Source organism: Haliaeetus albicilla, chromosome Z (assembly GCF_947461875.1).
Source record: "Haliaeetus albicilla chromosome Z, bHalAlb1.1, whole genome shotgun sequence".
NCBI classification, from domain to species: domain Eukaryota; kingdom Metazoa; phylum Chordata; class Aves; order Accipitriformes; family Accipitridae; genus Haliaeetus; species Haliaeetus albicilla.
The window spans coordinates 11,048,017-11,070,358 of NC_091516.1; the positions used below are offsets into that span (position 1 = coordinate 11,048,017).

At 36.9% G+C, this 22,342-nt stretch overlaps 1 protein-coding gene across 10 annotated transcripts in view; it reads left to right on the forward strand.

Moving 5' to 3' along the window:
- ERBIN (erbb2 interacting protein) overlaps positions 1 to 22,342 on the forward strand; it is a 127,538-nt gene that overhangs the window by 70,840 nt on the left and 34,356 nt on the right. For all 10 annotated transcript variants that reach the window (XM_069776272.1, XM_069776277.1, XM_069776275.1 and 7 more), the window contains 5 exons: positions 6,290 to 6,368; positions 7,149 to 7,238; positions 13,489 to 13,545; positions 19,583 to 19,646; positions 21,440 to 21,514. In XM_069776272.1, coding sequence (XP_069632373.1) covers positions 6,290 to 6,368; positions 7,149 to 7,238; positions 13,489 to 13,545; positions 19,583 to 19,646; positions 21,440 to 21,514 — 365 coding nt within the window. The remainder of the gene's footprint in view (positions 1 to 6,289; positions 6,369 to 7,148; positions 7,239 to 13,488; positions 13,546 to 19,582; positions 19,647 to 21,439; positions 21,515 to 22,342) is intronic.

The following is a 22,342-nucleotide window of genomic DNA, read 5'->3' on the forward strand; positions in this document are numbered from 1 at the left end:
CTTCTGTAATGCTCATATACAAGGGCAACCAAGTCGCAAGGAATTTTACAATTCTGACACTCTGAGAATGCAAGAGGAGCAACTGATGTGACATGTAACCAGTTTCAAAAGCTTTGGGATATCTGTTTGCAGAACTAGACAAAAGTATATTTGCGGTAGTTGCTCCTTTCTCTTGAAACGATTGATTTTTTAGTATACGTTTTAACTAAATAAGCTAGAGGCTCCTAAACTGCTTGGCAACAGCTAGAGTACTGAGTACCACCTTGTGTGAGGCCAACCTTGTGCCAAGCTGCAACTCCAGCTCTGAGCAGGAAGGTGTTACTGCTGCCCTACAGCCTGGTCAGGCATCTCATGGAAACCTGAGATTCTGGTTGATCTGAAAGCAGCTGCAGCAAGGGATCCTCTAAGAATTTTGGAAAGAGGAATGAATGTTTGAAAGGAAGGGTGGATAGGTCAGCATTGTGGAGTGAATTCATTGGGCTCTAACATACTGCTTGCTTTTAATAATGAAAAGTACTGCTTTTAATTCAGAGGGTATGCAGAAATACCAAATTAAATCAAATTGTGTAAGAATACAGACTGTGACCAATACTTTAGTTTAAGCATTCAGTTTAAAATTTCAGCTTTTGCAAACAGATTTTACATAATCTTTGGGAGAATTGTGGCATGTATTCTTGAGCTCTGAAAATATTTTGGTTGCCTTGTTTGATCCATATTGTCTGCAAGGACAGTTGTAGCAGAGGCCTGAGTGGGAAAAAAAACCAAAAGCTGCTCTTTTTATGGTGGAGCTGCTTTCAGGCAGGACCTAATAGCTGCTTGCCTGGAAGTTGAGACCAGGGTGAATAGATGAGTGGAAGGAATAATGTACATAATTAAGATTGCTTTCATATTCATGCAGACTGAGCCTGTATATTTGTGTTCTCTGTACTTGTAAAGGTGCAGGGCAGGTGTACAGCAGGCTATAGTTTCATTTGTTTTGCATCAAGAGGGCTTTTCAGTCTGCCTGTTGTTTGGAGAGAATTATTTTTTTTCTCACGTTCCCCACAAACTGAGGAATCTAGCTGTAAACTCTTTCCTTTGGGGACATCACCCATATGGCTTCCACAGGTCTCTGATTTGTTACTGATTTTCTTTCTCTGTGCTTTTTAGGAATTGACCCAGTTCGGGGGCAGGGGGGGAGTCTGCTTAAAATGTTTCTGTGTGAGAAGAGGTGGAACTTGATTTGGAGGCACCGCCACTGCTGTATAGCAGTAAAGGTTTCAATAACTGAAGTCTGGGCCATACTAGTTTTAGCATTTGATTGTGAAGAAAAATATGACCACGTGGCTAGAATATGAGCAGCAGAGCAAGCCCCCATCTGCAGTAGGGCTGAAACAGGGGTGTCAGCTCTGGCATCTATTGTAGTGAAGGATTCTGCCAGCCACGAATGTGACTTGCACAATTTTCTGTAAATCCAGAATTGCCAGTATCTCTGAGTGAAAAAATCTTATCTGATGGAGGGAAAAAAAGTTGTCCCAGTTTTCTTTCCTGCTCTGTAAGTTATGCTAACCCTGGTGATAGTAAAGGATTGTGCTATGTAGGGGAGGAGATCAGTGTAACTCCAGATGGTGAGTGGGACCCCAATTATACTTAAAACTAACTTAATCCAGTCTGAACAGATAGACATTTGTTTGTATTTGCTCTGACGAGCTGTACCAAAACAATCATTGGTCTCCTGGGAGTTAGAGATCAGGCGAAATTCTTTATTTCAGCTGTGTTATGTGATCCAGAACTGAGGTTGATTACCTTCAGATTTGTGGCCATTGACCCAAAATCCCTGTATGACCTTTTTGGTATGCCCTTTGGGCATGTGCCTCAGCTGGTCTGGGATCATGATTAAACACCACTTTCTAGGTTAGGCTGGTTAGCTGGTGAGTTTTTGGCAAGCGAGTTCTGAATGTTGAATGCTTTCTGCTATTGGCTTACTCCAGACAAGAGTTTTAGATTCCTCTTTTTTATCTTACCACCAAATTTTCCTTAACAATCCTCCATTCCTGTCTGTTGCCTGCCTGCTGCACCCCCCCCCCCCCCCCCCCCCACCTTTTTTTTTAAAAGTGTTGGTTTTGGTAGAAATTGGCCAGTGAGTTTAAAAGTGCCTGAAATTTGGGAAAACAGGAAGGAACAGACAAGTAAATACTAGAAGCTATTACATAAATCTCACTTCTGTGGGAAACTACACTACAAAAACAACTTTGGTCTCAATTCAATTTGGATTTGCTGGATAGAATTAACGATTACCAGCAAATCGCATTTTCTCCTGTTGTGCTTGGCAAATGGTCGTAGTCCGCAGGTGTGATGGTTTGTATTTTTTTGGAAAACAGTAAATGTGTAAATCAGTGACGTTGTTGTTGTCATGTAAAACAGGAAACAGCAGGATGAAGAACCTGCCCATATGATGTTTTTCAAGGAAAGTGGGATAGGTCTACAACAGGCTAGATAACCCCGAAGTAATATATTGCACTCTCTTCTATAATCCTTGAGTATCAGTGTATAAAGGAAGCACTAAAAAACCCCAGAGAAAAACAGGATTTAGAAAGGAAGGTGGATCTTAATTTGCAGTGCTCATTTGATCAGGTGCTTATGCAGGGTAGGGTTGGATATCAAATGGATTAATTAGCACAGTGTTACAAAAGGAGTGCGGAAAGATGTGGTCACAAAGACTCTTGAGGTTTGCTGAGCTTCCTTAACAGGGAATAAGATCCAGGACACTAAGGATAGATGGAAAGCAGAGAAACAAGGAAGAGATCCTCTTGTAACGTGCTCTTTACAGCCCTTTGTCCTTCTCTCATATCTTTTTCCAGAGTCTCTCTGCCTTCTTTCTTACTCTTCTTTCTTACTTGCTTTTTTGAATTTGCTTTCTTGGTGGGAAGACTGAAGGAATACTAATCCAACAGTAACTGCATGTTTCTAGCATGCAGGAGGAATACAGCTGAGGAAAAGTGAATGTCTGAAGGTTGTTGTATAGCAGCCAGTTAGCAAATGCAACTTCTTATCACATGGTAGAGAGGAGCAGTCTCCTAATTTTTTACTGTCTTCTGAATGTGTACTACAAAAGTTAGGTATATTTCATGCTGTCATTCCCAGTTTGCTGCTCTTTTGAATGATGGCTGCCATTTATCCACACTGAAGTCTTGAGTGAGGTTGGTAAAGATGGTGTGTATTGTACCAATCCTGGCTCTAAGAAGAAGCAAAATTAGATTCATGGGCTTCTTCATGGTTAGCTTTCTCTTATTAGTTGATTTCCCATTGTTAATTTGTTGTTAAAACTGTTGCTGTCTCTTGCCCAAGGCATAATCAAACAGGAGACTGCTGTAGAGTCTTCTGATCATGTACAAAAGCATGCTGATTTAAGATGTCTGTATTTGGATAGCTAATATTTTATTTGGCTGTTATTTTGAAACTAAGTTTACATTGACATTCTCCTCTCTAGCAGATGTGCTGTGTGTTTTGTTTTCTAGGTTGTTATCACAGATGTAAGTCTTCTGTGCTTCAATGAATTCTTGACACAGGCAGTGGAAACTAATATTAAAAACATGGGGTTTAACGTGTTGAACCAGAGCAATCTTTCATCCAAAGACCAAGACAAGGCCAGTAGTTTTTCTGAAAGATGGTCATACTAAGCTTAGAGAATCTGTCAATATGATTCAAATAGCAAAACTAATGGCACAGAGTGAGTCTGAAATATAACTCTGTCTCCAAGGAAGAGCTTAGCAGTGGTTTACTCTGGTTAATGTAGACACTTACTTTAAGAAGGTAAAGTTATATTATCAGCAATAAAGAGGTCTTGATGTACTTTTTAGACAATAGAAGACCACTTCAAACAAATCATCCATAACTTCATCTGTACAAGTCTCTTATGTGCTAGATTTTTGTTCGTCTGCCATGGCTTGGGATGCATTATCATGTTAGAAGCCTTTCATCTGTATATTTGGATATTCTTGTTCGGTGAAAGAGGCTTCTTGCTACAACTAGAATTCAGATCATGTATATTTAAATTTCTTGGAAATGTGTTTCTCTTAATACAAAGATTATATGACAGCACTGGGTAAGGTACCTTTCTAGTCTTTCTATGGTATTTTTCTAATCTTTATTTAAACCTATCTTTGGACTTGAAAATATCACTGCTGATTTCCAGCAATGAAGCTTCATTTCATTATAACTATTACCTTTTTAGTTTTGATTTTGAAGTGTGAGAGTGATCAAGTGAATTGAATCCATATCCCTGGTTGTCATCTTCTGCTTCAACTCCACTCACAGCCCCAGTAAACTTCCCATGGCTGAAGCCATATATATAAAGCTACATTTTTATTTACACATGTGTGCATATACATGAACATGCGTGGTAGTAAACCAGAAGTGTCAGAAATCTTGGTCTATATTGCAGTTGATGGTTCAATTCCTCCTGCTCCCCTCTGCTTCTATATTTTACTGTTCTCAAGTTCAACAAGCTATTTCCCAAGAGGATCTGTGATACTTTCAGGTATTTAAACACCTGGATTAACTGTGTGGCTTAGTGTGCTTTTCCTGCCTTTCATCTCTCAATAAAAGTACAGCACCTGGTATAAGTCAAAACTAATAGTTTCAACCATTTAGTATGACAAACGAGTTCCTGCCAAGAAGGACCTAAAAGTCTACTTTGACAGAAATGGTGTTTCTACTTAAGTTGAATTTATGAAAAAGTCAGCATGGTGACTTTGCCACTTAACATCACCAATTGACTCGGTGTAAAAGTATGTGTTTTGTGACTACTTTTCATGTCAGGTGGTATTGCCATCTCTTAAGTCCTAATATACCAGGTCAATCTTGCTACTGCACAAACAAAGAACCAAACTCCATGTTCGCATCAGAAATTGTGTAATTTCTTATGTAGGTAAAAACATTACTTAGCAGTTCATGCTTCACCATGTTTTTTCTGCTTCAGTATTCTCAGAACAGATACATGGAGAGAGGCATAACCAAGTACCACCTGCCAATCTGAGCGACAAGACACACTGCCCTTGTCTTCCTCTCTGCAGCTGGATTGTAAGAGAGTTAATGTTGCTTGGAGCAGCATGAAATTTCACACTTTCACTAGCCTAAAAGTGAGCATCCACAGAGTACAGTTTCTTCTTAGTGGTCTTATTCCCTGGGTTCAGGCTGCCCTCTCCACACACCTGATAAAGCACTCTAGAAGCAGACACAATTACATGCATTAATTGAAAGACACAGAGCCAAGATTTCTGTCACCTGAAAAAACAGTTGGTTTTAACTTTATTTTACTAGCGTGTGGATTTTTCTTGAAAAAATAGTGTATTCTTAATCCAAGTGGAAGGATTGCAGTATGAATGGTGGTTATACTTAGGACAAGTTTATTTAAAATAAAAACACATGTCCCCACGTATAAGAATAATGTAGTGATACATTGCAAAAGCAACTGCAGTTGTGATAACCATAGTTTTATTTGGTTTTCTGGTATAGTAAAAATTGACGGGGAAGTCTTGGGCAGTAGAGTGATTCAGTAGTGATTTCCTACTGACATGGTGGATACCTATCTTCTGTTTTCAAGGCTTGTTCTGTCAGTTTCTCACAAGTACAAATTGGCAGATGTGAGGGTTGCAAATTCACTCTGGTGTTTCTGGAGATAACCTTGGAAAAAGAGGAGATTCCTTTTTGTTTTAATTTTCAGACATAAGTGTGTCTGCAGTGTTTTTGTCCTTCTCTACAAATAATCTGAAGCTAACAGCAAGCATATGTCACGTTTGGGATACCTATTCAGAACCGTGAATGCTGTAAACATACTTTAAGATTTGAAGCCTTACCATTTCACCTGGATGTCATACAAGCCATGCATTTGACAAACAGATCCTGTTGGAAACTTTGTTCTTTTGTGTGTATGAATGCCTTTAAAAAAATAAAATATTGGGACTGAGGGCCTGATCTTAAGTACGTTACAAAGTACAAGTACTTTAATATTTGGTAATGAGCAGCGGGAATTGATAGTATACTGTGTCTCTATAATGCTGCTTGGTGAGCTGCCTGCTAAGCTGCACTACGAAATGCTTTAGGAATAGAATAGTAAAAGAACTGATATTGAATAGGAGTATTTCTTTAATGAAAACTATCTAAAATGAAAAAAATCAGAGAACCAGTTCACTGGTTGCTAAATGAATTAAAGTTTTTATGGCTAGTGGTTTTATGTGCATCGTTTTTATGCCTGTGATGGAGTCTAATAATTGAAGACTGTTTCCCTACCTCTTCCTGTATCTTGCAGGCATACAGGAGTTTCCAGAAAATATAAAAAACTGTAAAGTCTTGACAATTGTTGAGGCCAGCGTAAATCCAATTTCAAAGTAAGTTTGTAATTTTTTTTGTGTTTTATATTTTGTGCAAACACTGCTGAGTCTTTTAACTTGCCCCAGACATGCGCCAACCCTTGGAGGCAAGGGGCAGAGTTACCTGAGAAGTATCTTCATTAACCTGACTGTGATACAGTATAGCTATGTCATTAAAGTATTTTGCCCAAGTTAATAGGTTATGAGGGCAATCCTGCATTAAACCGTGTTGCTTTCTCAGCTTTAAGTCCATCACTTCTCTGTGAACGTAGAGAAATATGCCAAGAGATTTCATTCTTAATAACAATAATTAATTCTACCCTACAGCCTGTACCACTGTTTTTCAGACTTAGCTTATATAAGTAGATTTCCCAGTCAGCTTCTGTAGTGACAAAATTAATTTGCCAGAAGTAGCACTGCCAGAGATACAAACTTTGCGCAACGTAACTCTTCTAGGGAAAAAAAGGTGTTGCGTAGGTTTTAATTTATCTTATTGTCTCTAATGAATGTCTCCTCCACATTAGGTGTCAGGAGATCACAAATACATAGCAAGACTACATTTGTTGTTTGTAGTTCTTATTGCCTGTAGGTATTGTCCTCAGTACTTAAAAATAATTTTGACGCTAATCTTACAGAGAGCAAGTATCTAGTGCAATTTTGTAGAAATTTTGGTACCACCTTGATTTTCAAGTTATCAATATGTAGGACTTCAATGCTATACTGTTGTTTAAGAAAATATGACTTAATGCCCTGAATATAATTGAAACAAAGGCACTACATTATTTTATTTTTATATAGGCTTCCAGATGGATTTTCCCAACTGTTAAACCTAACGCAGCTGTACCTGAATGATGCTTTTCTTGAGTTTTTGCCAGCCAATTTTGGCAGGTAAGTTGCATTTGAAACTTAGTATCTACATTTAGTTTTAAATTTATGCAGAGCAGTTTCTGCTGCTTCTCAAGCAAAGTGTGAACTGGAAGAGGGGAAGAAGTATACATTACAAATCAATTTATGCCACATATTAGTTAAAAAAATAAAGAAAGAAAACCTGAATGTTTATCACCATTTTTTAACTGGGCTTTTGAAGGACAGACAGAATGCTTATGAAAAGCCAAGAAATGAAACTCATGTGCATACTTGCTTCTTCTACAACACAAGTCTGGCAAGTGTGGGAGACTAGTAGTTCTGAAATACGGGTTGTTTATCTTTTAGCAATTGGAGTGAAGCAAATAATGACATCTGTAATCCCACTTGTCCTCTCCTGGATGCACAGATTCTTTCATGCTCCTCTGTAATTCTCAAATGCCTTGTTGTCAGGAATCTTTCTGAAAGACTTCGCATATTTACAGTGTGCTGACTAAGCAAAATTGTTCCGTGTAATAGCTTAAATACAAGAGAAATACTAAACCCCTCCTTCTTTAAAATGGATTAAATCTTCAGAGCAAAAGTGAAAGGGTAATATTGTTAAAAGGAAGACTCCTAGATGAGCATAGTTCATCCCGATCTCCTTATTATGGTGGTTTAGCCATTTCTGCTTTTTTCCCCTGTCTTCTATCTTACTTTATGCTCTTTTTTCCTAGATTATCACTCTCCTGTCCCATACCACGTCCACCAAGCCTCTCATTCAGGAAATACAGCTATTAGTTAACCAGGCGTATTGCTGTGTGAAAGCAATTGCCTTAGGCCATATGGTTATAGTTGGGTCAGCATGGTTCAGAAGAGATTAGAAAAGTCCCCAAATAGGGTGCTGCAGAAGTTTGGCAGATCAGGAGATGTACAATGAAAGATGAGCACAGGTGCAGTCCATTAGTGACCATGAGTTTATTATTCATCTGTCATCATTCTTGTTGGTTTATTCCTCTCTGTCCAGTTATTAGTCACTCCCTGATGAATGATTAAAAGCACCAGATCTGTTACACGCTCAGCTAACAAAAAAAACTGCTTATGATGCAGAAGCATCATCACCATGCTTGTTTCTAGTACACAGAGTTTGTGTTTCAAAAACTCTTATTAAGGTTAAAGAAGAAATATCTGGAAGATGCATAGTCTTTACTTGTTGGCACTTTAATGATTGCCTATACATTTTTTCTGGTCTGTTTTTTAATAGTCTAACCAAATGGCAAGACTTTCTAAGTAAAAAACAGGCACTACAGATGAATTTGAAGACATCAGGTTGACACAGTTCGTCTTATAAGTAGTTAATCTTACACATTGTTTAAAAAAGCCTCATAATTTTTTCTTCATCACTGTCCACTTCTATAATGCTTAATGGTTAGGGAAATGGTGAAGTCATTAACTACTAACAGCTTAAGAATAAATCAGTTACTGAAGGCAACTTGAAAGCCTCCAATGTGTTTCTCTTAATAGCTATGAGGAATTCAGCCTTGTTTTTAAAATATAAATAGTGACTTGCAGCATCCTAGCTTGTAGGTAGGAGAATGAAGCTGAAATTAAGACTTTTCTCATCAGCTCTTTTTAAATGAATTCGAAGTATTCGTATAAGTTTACCTGATTATAATGGTATTGCACAGAATAAATACTACTCTATAGGAAGATAAAGTTTAGATCAAATAAATTGGAAAACAAGTAATTGGTAAAATGTCATTTCAAAGTACGGTTCAGACCCTTTTGACATTGATCATTTGTTCTGTAAGTGAACAGGCTGCTCTGCCATCCCACAACTTTACAACTAGGTATAAAGACTTGCTAATGCAAACAGTTTTTTAACTTGTCTTCAGAATATGGGAATACTATTTTAAAAAACAAACAAAAAAGCTCTGGTAGAACCTTTGGGGATATTTAGAGCATTGTTTGTAATTCCCATAAGGGACAGGCCTTCAGCTTCTTCCAATTTGGTGCATTAATTGTTTTGTATATGGCCATATAGCTATTACTTTTCATTACATGGGAACGCATGAAGTAACTGAGTTCTGTTGTCTGCTCTTACTGGCAACTATAGGCAATAATGCCTCTTAAAAACTAAGCCAATGCCATATTAAATCTAGGAAGGTTTTTATGCTCCATGTGTCAGGGTCTCTGTTCCAGCAGTTCAGGTTAGAAACTTGGTTTCCCACACTAGTTTCTCTCTGACTGTTCATATTCATTTGTTTCACAGTTTAAGTGCTGTCATCTCTCATGAGTGTTGTCCCCTATTCACTCACCTGCTGTTTTTATAGTGTTCTCATATCCCTCTTTTAGTTTGTTAGACTAAACAAAGTTCTGTTTCCCACTGGTATGGCAGGTTTTCGTTTGTGCCTGGTTATATTAATGTATCTTGGAACAAGTTTCAGTTTGAATTCATCTTCCTCTTTTTGACAGAGATTGATGACATATATAGCTATATTTAGAATTCAAATTGAGATATTTTCATGGCTTGTACAGTGTCATGACTATCTTCTTGTTTCTCTTGGAAACGTCTGTGGTTATGCTCTAAAGTTCCCCTAGCCCTTTTTGCAGCTGCCTAGTGTATGACCGACTAATGCACTGGACAGCTCACTTAGAAATGGCTGATGACTCTACAGGGAAATCATGAGTACTTGACTTGGTGCTGTGGCATCTTGTCCCTTCTTGATTTTTCTTGATCAGCCAACTTAAACATTTTTCCTATCCTTTTAAGATTGCAGTTAAAAAATACTGAACAGGATAGTCCCAAAATGGGTCTTTGAGCACCTCTGTCAGTAACATTCAGCCTGATGCTTAAGGAAGAAAGCTTCGTGTAATGCAAACTACTTTTAGTATATCTATGCAGCATATTATTACATTTACCTCCATGCTGTATTCTCACTTTCAAAATTTGTGCTAAAGCTTTGCATACTATTAAGGTCAGGATTATCCAATCTTTTTTCCCCTTCTTTATGAGTGTTACATACTTGCTGTCTTCAGTGGTGTTGTACCAGTCCAGCATGTTAGACTTACTAAAAATCACCAGACTTCCGATTAAAATGTGCCAGTTCCTTTGGAACATTGAGGTGATTATATGTTTTTTATTTTCCTCCACTCTGAAATTCTAATTTGAATGCATTAATATTGGCATGGATCCCAGAGTTAGCCTTTATGCCAGTGCACAGAAATCTAGAATTGCTTATGCTTACCCAAGAAAAGCATATCTGTTGTATCTAAATACATCATGTATATTTACATTTAAATATACAAATATATAAGCAGAGCATTCTAAACTCGAAGCTCACTGCATGCTAATTTTGAGACAGAGCTTTAAAAGGGAAACATTAGTTACTGATGGGTGTTTAAGATCAGCAAGGAGTTTATCTTCAGTGTCATTCTAAAAACTCTGAGTGTTGTCTATAATGGGGTATTGCTTCCAGAGGTTTTTTGCCATTGCAATGAATTTGCTTTTAATCTTCTTTCTCAACAATTTGCCAGTAGTATTTGCAGTAGTAGATATTTTTAGTAGTATCTACTTGGGGATAATTTTTTACATAAATGTACAGTGATAATCAAATTGGGGACTTAATTTAGTTACATATATGTAATTTTGCTGAAACTTTTGCAAATGCAACCTGCTATAGGATACATATATTTCAGTCCTCTTGCCTTTATATTTTACTTACAATTTAAAAAAAAAAATCTGCATTAGCAAACTGCAAAGGAGGTGAAAAATAAAGAACATCTCTGTATGAAATATTTTTTAACTTTCCAGAGAATGACTGCTGTTGAACAGCAAGTTTCTAAGTATACCTGCTATATATTTTTTTTTACACTTTCTACAGATTGTATAGTTAAAGAAATCAGATTTAGGAAGAATCTTGATCTTATCCTGGCAATATGTTCATGTAGAGAGTTTTTATTTAAAAGTTTAGCTACATTTTAAAAGCAGGCTAAGTTGGCTACATTAAATAACAATACTGCAACAATAATTTTGTTGAGACCCTTACATCAGGTATACTTAAAGTTCAATAATGCTTTGTTACACCTTTGTGTTTGTGATGTGTAAATATTTCTGTGGTTATGGGTTTTTCAAGTTGAGAAATGAACTATTTCCGTATGATAAATCTTTGTGACAGAATGGCATAGGAAATTTACATTCTGCCACTATGACTTCTGTTTTTCCTTTAGTATAAGTGCACTAGTTCTCTGCCTGTATTTCTTTTTCCACATTAAACCCCAGTTTTTCAGTTCCATTATAGCAGTTCAGATGCATAGCATGGGTCTTTATACCAGCAATTTAAAGAGCAGCTAGGCTGAGTATTTGATGTGTATTATTACATTAAACTTGAATTAACCCTTCTAGTCATAACGGAAGAAGTGACAACTGCTTCAGTCCAGTATTTCTCATTAGTTACTGCAAGAAAATTACTAATTTAGACACAGCCTGTATCTCCCAGCCAGGAGAGGTTGAAAATGTTTCCCTGGTAGCCTCTGTGTAGCTCTACACATAAGAAATTCAATGTTTGTGTATCCAATTTCTTAGGGTTAGCTGAAGAAAGAGTAGAACGTGAAACAAAGTCACAAAGTTATGAACCATTCTATCACCAAAAGCAGTCTTCAAGTTCACAGAATTAGCCTATTAGAAGTGTAGTACAGTCAGTTCTGGCTAAAGTCAGCAATGTGTGGGTGTGCATGTATATGTGTGTATATACCTATATATATATAGTTTAGCATATGAATGGCGGTTTGCTTCTACTGCATTCAACTGAGAAATTTGACTGCATACATGTGCTGTGAAGAAAAACTGCAAACTGTGTCTCAATTTTCCCTGTCATCAAAGCAAAACCCCAGCTGGTGCCTAATGCAGTGTTTGGTTGGTCTCGGGTTCCGAAGTCCAAGCCCAAAACGACCATTCAAATCTGAGCATGCTTAAACAAACAAGTCTGTTTTGTCACAGATTGGTAACTTAGGATGCAGGTAGGGTAAAAAGGCTAGGAAGCCCTTTCCAGTTATGTCCTAGATTGACAGCAGTGATATTACCATGAACTGGATTTTTATTAGGGTATTCTTTCAGCACGGTTAGAGTGTTGGTTTTTCTTTGAGAAGTTGGGGGGAGGAGGTTCCCCTCCAGCAGTTGCTAACCAGATGGCAAGTACTGCTTGACCTCTGCTCTGTTTCAAGGTGACTGTTCTATTCTTAGGTTATTTGTAGGCACAGCATATTGCTGCTTTCAAATTCATCCAGAAGTGAGCAAATGTCTAGAGGAAAAATAAATACTGTTTTCAGCTTTCTATTTTTACTTTAAGTATAGTTCTTACTACTTAATCAAAATCAAGGTTTTTGTCCTTACAGCATACTCAGTTAAGCACCTTCAGGAAACTCTGGTCTGTTCACTAAACTCCTTTTTGAGTCAGGGAGCTTAATGCCCTATTTTGTGTTGTATGAGGGCTGTTAGTGGGTCATATGTAGAACTCTTGTCTTTACAATCCTGTCTGTATTTGAACCAAACTCAGTTTCTGCATTTCATTTAACAAAGAGATAGTCTTGTCACTGCTGTCCTGATGCAGAAAATTCCACTGGGGGCGGTACCTTGCTTGAATGTCAAGACTGCTTTGACCTTATCTTGGCCAAGCAGTTAATTTGGGGATTTAGAGGTTATTTATCTTGCAACCAAGGATTTCCTGAAAGAAAGGTCAAACTGCCTAACAGAAATATCAAAATGGATTAAGAAGCTGACTAGACAGAGAATGTGGAAGGAAATCCAAGATGAATTTAAAGGTTGTTTTTACCATGTGGAAGACCACAGGTGTTCCTCTGATGAGGCTTTCTTTATGAAATGGTTTGATACGTTGCCAGTATTAGAAATTCAGCATATTAACTTGTGTGGACTGATCCTACCTTTCTTCTGTAACTTCCTGTGTACTTCCGTATATGATGATAACATGTACCCTAATGAATCCAATGAAGTGCTTTAAAATCTTTGGGATGAAAGAAAACAAATATGTTCAAACAGGTGCAGAAGAGCAGGCAAGATCTAGTTTGTTTGCTGCTTTACCAAAGCAAACCCCTATGAGTAAGTGAATTTAAGATAGCATGCAGATTTTTGCAGAAAACGTATTTGTATTCTTACAGAAAGAATATTTCAAATTTGTAGATTTTTTTTTTTAAATTCAGCAATATAAATAAGCTCAGAAATTGCTTTTGTCATGGAATAGAGTATATTGTGATAATTTATTATGCCTTTCTGTTACAGATTAACAAAACTGCAGATACTGGAACTTAGAGAAAACCAGTTAAAAATATTGCCAAAGTAAGTATGGATGACATTTATTTAAGCGACTTTGGAGCATTTTGTCTGTAGTTATACTAATAATGTAGTGCATATTGAGAAGTATATCACAGCTTAAGATGTATAGCTAAGTAACTGGACTAAGTTCTCACAAGGAACTTTCCCTTCCTACTGCTGAAATTTTATCTCCCTTCAGAGTGACTGGTCTGCCTATTTAGCGATTTGCCTATTCAGAGATTTTTTTATTTTTATTTTTTCTGTCCCTGTCCAGCTCTGTGGATGTCTGATCCACCTGTTGAGCTTTTAAGTCAGCATGTGGGCACCTCGGGATGATCATTCTGAGATGTCTGATGCTTCTTGCACGCAGTATTGTACGGCTACCCAGAAGCCTGTCTGGGTGTGGTTCCTGATGGCTGAGTGTCTGAGACTTAGGCATTGGTAGTTAAGATCATTAGCTCTAAATCAAATGTGGAGTTTGAGGTGCTTGCTCAGAGTGACTGAGGCAATGTGATTCCCATGACTTGAATGCTTTCTTTTAATTTCACATACTTCAGGGCTGAGGTAAGTAACAACTTGTTACTGTGTTGCATGGATTCTGTTAAGCCATAGCTTTTCTACAGTGCAACAGGCTTGTTTAACGTAATGGCACCGTGTTCCTCAGACCTGTTTTATGTAATAGTAAAATAGTTCTGGAAATTCTTACAGCATTTGTTTTAACAGTAAATCCAGTTGTACCTCTCTCTTAAAATCTAGCATCTTTCTAAACCCAGCCTTGCAATTCTCACTCATTTCATCAAACAAGCCCAGGGTAATGGTGTTGCAGTTCGTGCTGTTTCTGTGAGCTAGAGCAGTGCTCTGAATTTTCTGACTTGGACCCTGGAGGTCTAAGTGGGTTAGCAGAGGTATGAAAGGTTGGTGAAGAAAGAAATAGAGATCCCAAAGGTGGGGTGTGAATAACCAGCTGTAGAGTCCTGAATATGTTGTGGTGTACTGTAAAAGGGGTCCTCCTCTGGCGACAGAATCTGGTAAAGAGACGTACTGGTTTTGGTGGATGTCAGATGTTTTGGTGGAGAAGAGGAGGAGCTAACAGTTGAATATTCACTCTGTCCAGCTCATATGCTAGCGGAGACTTGTGTGCAGCAGGCTGAAGTGTGAATTGCCAGCCTTTCAAGTACAACAGCCAATTTTCTTAGTGACTGTAGCTAATTATATGCCTAAGACATGACCAAGGGGTATGTCCTGTTCAAATTCCCTTTTTGTGTGCCTGGATGCTGTACACTGGTGTCTGTTGTATAAAGATGCCAGAACTCATATCTGGAATGAAATGTATGGCATCAGGAAGTGTGAATTTAAATCTTCCAAATGTGAAGCCTTGTCATATAAATACTTTCTATTCTCCTTTGCTCTTTCTGCTATCAGTAGTTTTCAGTAGAAAAAAATTAGAGGACATGTAATTTGGGGTAGTAGCTCTGTAAATTAAGTTACTCTTGACTGAGGAAAAAGTAGCTACAATTAAAACTTACAGCTAATACAGATTTTGTTTATAAAATTACTCTGACCTTAATTGTCATAATTAACACTAATAACATAAATTACATGCGATATTTTAAAAAGAGTAGTTTACAGAGTTCTCTTGTAGTGATAAGAGACATTTAAACAAATGCTGTACTGTATTTAAGCCAAACACAACTTCTGTTGAAGTTGCTGGGAATTTTTTTGTTGACTTCAGTGTTTTCAGGGTTTCATCTTTGCTGGAAAACTAAACAGCAGCTGTCATAAAGATGTCCTCTGCAGCACCTCCATAATGATCTACAGTACATGCTGAGCTGCCACCTTTATTATTCTGTTCTGGTACTCCTGTTGTTCAGTTAAGGGAGATTAAAGCTATTAAGACTACTCTTTTTTTTTCTTTTTTTTTAAACACATTAATATACCTTTTGCTACAGTGAGGCACTGGTAATATACATTGTTTATGTATGATATACACGGGGGAGAAATATTCATTGTGGTGTCTATAGTATTTAAGAGGTGAATCTGCCTTTTAGGATAATACAACTGTGCAGCAGTTGACCTGGTCAACAAAGGCGTCCGTGGCCTGGCTTTAATGATTACATTAGAACAGAAGCTGATGTGAAATTTGAACTTCCACAGTTTTCCAAACCGGAGTATCTGTTTTGAAAGGAACATACTATACAGCTTTAAACAGTGTCAAAAATCCAATGGGGTTTTTTTGAAGCTAATAAGAAGTAGCAGTACATGCTAATACTTTTGCTATAGAATACAACTACCTTTTCTTGTTTCCCTGTCACTCTTACCTTTTCAATATTTTCATAATTCCAGTGAATTCTTTTGTATTTGTGATGAGAAATGTATTCAGATAAATTTCTACAAAATCAGTTAGCCCTCTTGCAGAGTTAAACATGCACATAATTTGTAACACTAAAGCGTGACGCACTTGAAAGACTGCTAATCAAAATGGGTAATTAATGCCAACACACTAAATCAACCTTGCTTTGTGCCAAATGCATCATTTTGCTTGGAACTTATCCGTAGTCAGAGACTGCAAAACTGGTAGTATGGTAATGCAAACCAGCTCAGTGAAAATATTTCTACTGAAAGGAAAGCAAAAATACACAGAGGCTGTTTTAGAGGCATTTATCTGATAGGTAGCTGAAAGTTGGGAAAATGGTCCAATGGAAACAAAAAAAAGGTTTTTTGGTTTTGTTTTTTTTTTAAGTTTCTGTCTGTTGCCTAATTGTCAATAAAAACAGTACACTTTTTAGAAAGAAGCAAGTTATTTGAGAGTGTAATCACGATGATTCAGAGCGCAATCTTGCTCTCTCATACACCTCTTGAATTGTATGCTATCTGAAGTAAGCTGTAGCATTAACCTTAGGGAAGCTGACTATTTACAACATCAGAATCTGAGGCCTAATTTAGACTACTTGATCCCTTAGTGTTGGATTGATTTGACAGCAAGTTCAATAATATGAATTATGAAACAGATTTTTCAGTTTATGGAACAGGTTGTGTAGCGCCATAGCAAAGACAGAAAAAGGTATAGCTTGGTGATCTAGTAGATTTTTGTTTCCAGTCCTGTGTTCCTCTTCCTTTAGCATTGAATTTTCCTGTTATTTTAACATTATTGGAAGCTTTGTTTGCATTTTGTCTGAAGGCATAGTCGCTCTACAAACAGTACAGAAGAGCAAAGAGGTATTAGTCATTGAATAGCTGAAAGGGCTATAGATTAGGCAGGCAGTGGGGAAGGGGAGGAAAATAACTGAGGCCCTGGTCTTGCAAACACATTTGTGTATGTTTTACAGTTGATTGGATGTGTTCGACAGCTTACAGATGTTTTGACAAGGAAAAAAAAGGGCCCAGATCAGTGAAGTTACTTTGTTATACTGTCAGTGTTACATAACATTAATTTTGCAGATACTTGAGAGAGATTTGCAGGTATTTGCTCTGGTTCCAAGTGGTAAGACCAGGACCCTTGATGAAAAACTCTAACAGTATTGTTATTTTATTTTATTTTTAGTAAGACTGAAGATTAAGGCAAGAATGGCAACTTTGGGTTGCCTTAGAGCCATTAAGGATGTAGCAGTGGCAGGATGGGAAGGGAGCACCTAGATCTTGGGTTGGACTGGAGTGGAATTTGTGTATCTAGTGTAATTTGGCAGCGGGGAGGAGAGGAGCTTTATTGCTTGGATTCTGTGAATCTGGTGTGAGCTGTGTAAACAGTTTGGCCTCAGAGTTGAATGATGTACAGGAGGAAGGAAAAAAAAGTCACTCAGACCTTGGAGTGTGTTGGTCTGGGAGATAGATTTGTGTGTGTGTGTGTGTGTGTGACTGTGTATTTTCACCAAACCATTAAAATAAGAAGAGAAGAGTTCATGTTGAACTGAAAGAAAAAATTCCATTCATCTCAAGCCACAGCAAAAAAAGTCTGTCCAGCTTTGTTTCAATTCAGCCTCATCAAAATTAATTCATATTTCTGGTATTACCTGGGTTTTTTTCCTTCACTTTTAAAATCTGTAGTTATTTCTAAGCTGAAAATTCAGTTCAAATAAAAATTAGGCACTGTTGAAATGAAAGGATTATAAAAATGTTAAAATAAGCCTTTTTTTTTTTTTCAAATAATCATTTAGTGAAACTAATGTATCAAATTCAATCCCACATAGCTGTGATCTCCCTTAATCTACTTTTTGAGGCTGAAGTTTAGTGGAGTTTTGGACTGCTTGCTCTCTCTAGAAGCCCACAGTCTAGCTAACATAGCTTGGAAACAGAAGAAATCTAAAACCTTTTTAAATTAAAGCCATCAGTAAAAGTACAACATGGTGTTGCCCATGAAGTTTTGGAAAGCTGCAGAAGGTTATGCTAGATCCATTAAGTGAGTCTTTAGTGTGCTTCTGCTAGATGCATTGGGGCAAACTTGTTGGCAACATATGGCACTAAAATTGGTATTAGCATGGTCTCATAAAGCTTTGAGAAATTCAGCTTACACAGTATTTCAGAGGGATTTAGATAATTTGTTAGAATTGGAAAATTAATCTTAGCAGTTGGTTTACTGATAATCCTCCTGTTCATTAGCCTCAACAAATGAGGGAAAACGATTCTCAGATTCTTCTGGAAGTAGCCTTTTCATGTATTTTTTTCTTTTTCTTCTTTGAGACAGTGGGAATGTGAGTTAAAGCCTTTCCCCTAAAGCCTGCGTATACCACGTGTGCAGTGCAAAAAATGGCTTCTGCTTTTGTCTTGATCATGTCCTTACCTACTTATGCTAAATTCCTAGTTTGTCCCCAGCATAATTACTATAATGTAGTGAAAATCAAATCTATAGACAAATGTTGAGTGTAATCCTTTTTGGAGAGTATTTCATGAATAATATTAATAACCACATTAACTTACTTTCAATAAATAAGACATTTTTCAATAGAATGTAATTTTTGAACTGCATAATCAGAACAACTGTAATACTTGGTGTACTTGAAGAACAACTGAAGCTTTGAATAGCTGCATAGAGCATCTTGTGCTCATGCAGTTGTTTTTTAAAGGTGTTAGTGTTCATACATATATTCTGATAATATAAAAGACTCTACCATTTAGAAGCTATTATATTTTGTTTTCCCAGAATTTTAGTGTGTATACATAGTTTGTATTTGAAAGTTTTAGATATTATTAATTGTTCTATGGAAATCTATTATTAAATAAATACAGAGAATAATGTCATATGAGGGATTCACAGGCCCTTTGTAAATATTTCTAGGTAGTACTGTAGTTGACTGGAGTACCGATTATGTAGCCCATCATGTGCAGTGGTAGATAATCTCTGTGGGGTCCCCAAAGTAAACTTAAATGGAGCCAAATTTTTGCTAAAACAGAGCTTGAAATACTGGATTTTACTTTATTTCAGTAATTGATTTAATCTTTGCCATAAATTAGCTTAAAGAGTATTTATGTGTCACAAAATCCAATTTAGTAATCTGATTTGTTGTAGGACTAGAGAAAGAATTAGGATTCCAGACCATATCATATGGAAGCAACTTCGTCAGCAGCCTGGAGAGGGAGAAAGGTGCTGTTGGTTACTGTGATTCAACAGCGATCTTTGCTGGTTTAGCTGATCATTAGGCAGAGGAAAACGTGTAGTTAACCAGCCTTGGCTGCTGAGACTTACTGTGACTGTAGGTGAAAAGCTGAAGCGCTCAAAAGAAGAGTAACTTCACTGAATTACTCTTTATCATAAAGATTACTCTGGTGGTCTTTAGTTTTTGTAAAGTGTTTTTGGGGTTGGGGTTTTTTTGGTAAAGTTTTTGTTAGCTAATCTGTAGATGAGTTGCAGTGTATTCTTTGTGTGATAGTCAGCAGTTGGCACAATCATTAATATGTGCCTGGTTGAACAGTGTGTGAAAATTTGACCTTATTTAGATATCAGTCTGGATACAGAACAGTATCATTAGTTAATACTGATTAAAATAATACATTTGTATGAATACAGGAAAATTGGATGTAACTGATGTTTTCTTAAATCTGATTCCTTATTAATCCCCTTCCTGTACAGAACCATGTCCAGACTGACTCAGCTGGAAAGACTGGACTTAGGAAGTAATGAATTCACAGAAGTGGTGAGTTTTGCCTTAGAAACAGAGCTTTGTATCTTTTATAAATCTCTTTATCCTTTAATCCATTTTATCAATATGAAAATGTAAACATCAACTTAAGAGTTCTGCTACTGAGCAAATATTATGTATACCTTATATTACTTTATGGAGCCTGTTATAAAAATTATGTGCATATTCTGATGAATATGAATGTGTTTTTCCTCACTTTGAAAATAACACTCTGTGGTATAGTGTGGTTACTGTATTTGTAAAAAATTAATGGTAATACTTGTTTGAGTTATAATCGTTTGGCTTATAATAAATTCTAAACACTGGTTATCGTGTCTTTAATGTTGCAAGTTCTGCATAATCTCTGCATAATCTGCTTCTTGTTACTCTCTACAAACTATTTAGATCCAAGGGAAACTAATAATTTTAAGTTCGAATATTGTTCAAAACAGTATTTACAGTCGAGGTGCTCAGATTTTTCCTTCAGCATGGATCGACTTGTTTCCTGTTCATAGTCTCACAGACAGCTACATCTTGTATTACAATCACTTAACATCTCTCTGCTTCTACAATTAATTTCCTGGATAAAGAAACTGAAATAGAAGTATAGTGGAACATACTGACCTGCCGTGTAATGAAGTCAAGCCTTTGTGTGCCACATGCAGAGCACAGAGCTGAACACTTGGCTAGTTTTATGGTTTGGCAGATAGGGAAGTGCATTTAAGGAATTGTTCATTAGTATTATTACACTTCTAGCCATTACCATTACTGCCATATTCTCATTATGGGGTAGATATTCTTGTGGGAGCCTTCAACTAATGTACCCAGGCCCATGTTAAGCCATAACAGCAAGGAGCTAAGTATAGGCTGCAAAATTACCTGTTTGGGTATATTTTTGGCTGATTGGTTCTGGTTTATCTCTCCCAGCCTTTTAGCTACAAGAGTAAACTACTGGTAACTTACTTCATTAAGATCTTTTGGTAAAAGCACAAAAAGATTTGAAACCGCTTTTTGGATAAAGATCTGCCTGAAAGGTAGTCTTCAGTTAAGATTTTCTTTTAGAAAATGAATTATTGGGAGTCAGGACCGCAATTTATGCAGGAACTTTGTATATTTACAGTATAACAAAAATGAATTCTGCATTTAACTGAACTTGGTTGTAATTGTAAGGTGCAGTAGCACCTGTTTTGTGTTACTTTCTTGGGAGGGAAGTTTAAATAGGAAAGCATATGCAACATGGATGTTTACCAAGAAGTGGTCTTTCCCTGATACATAAGATACTTCCAACAACAAGTTGTAATGGGAGCACAATCCTACACTTCTCTTTATGGATGGAGTGGCTTGCTTCTATCATGCAGATGCACCCTTTGTTGCTAGAAAATTAAAATTTGTTTCCCTTTTCCCCAAAGTCACAAAATCATTGTGCTTTTTGAAAAACAGGTCTTCTGAGTTGATGGAATTTAAGGGTTTTTAGACCTCCTCCATGAACGAGCAAATTATACACATAACATTAATTTATTGTGTGCTCCAGTTAAAAAAAAAATACTTTCTGTAAAAAAAGACCCACACTTTCTGTAAGGATTATTTAGTGCAGTGATCAAGTTCTTAAAACATTTTTGTTTATCTAGTATATGTTGACAGTTCAGAAAGTGAATTATCTGGGTTTTCTTTGATGACCCAGTGAAAAAAGTGTATATAACAGCTATAATAAGATGTTACTTAAAGATGGAATAGATGAATCACTGGAGTTGTTTTTGCCTTTCACTATTTTTTGAATGAAGTTTTTAAAAAACGGCTTCCCTTTACAGCCTGAAGTACTTGAACAACTGAGTGGGTTAAAGGAATTTTGGATGGATGGTAATAGACTAACACTTATTCCAGGGGTAAGTTCTTTGACTGTTTTAAACATACGGTATTTTAATTTACAGTGGTCTTTGCCTTGTCAGCAATCTTATATGTTAAAGTTGCTGTGTAATTTTAATGTTACTTAAAGCCAAAAGGCTAAATGCCACTTAAATGCTTAACTAGTCCACTTAGAAATTGTCATTGATCATGAGAGCTGGGTACACAGCTTTTCTTTCATTGATACTTACATACCTCTCATCTAAAAGTTATGTTCCGATTCAGAAAAGGGGTGAAAATCCTAGATCGAATCCTGGATCAAATTTAGTGTTGACTGGTCCTTCCAGAAAGGGATTATTTTGTGTTAGACAGCAAGCAGGAATTTAGAGGATAAATATCTTGTGTGTGTTTTTACTGGTCACAGCTATAAAGCAAGCAATGCCTGTTCAGGTGCCGTGTATACAGGGAGCATAGGCAGTTCCTGAGAAAATGTTCTCTTGACTTTGTCCGAGTTCCTGACATCTCTCAGAATTACATGAGGTCCAGGCTGACCTGTTATTGCAGTACTTGTGAACCTGTGCTTATGCTGTAGTAAAACTAGTGCATGAGTACTTGAAATTTGGGAAGCAGCTGGTCTGTTTTCAGACTTAAAATCACTAGCTGTCTTCTGACGCAAGGCTTTCTTGCCTGATCAATAGTCTTCTCAATTGTCTTTCCTCACTTCAGCTAATTCTTCCTTGAAGAGTTGAGTGGATGTATTAATCATTTCTACTTTACATTAAAAGTAAAACTGTGTTTGTGAAAGTGACTGCATCTTCCCTGTGAAGATTTTAGTAGAGTAGCATGCACAAATCTTCAAGCTTATTCTT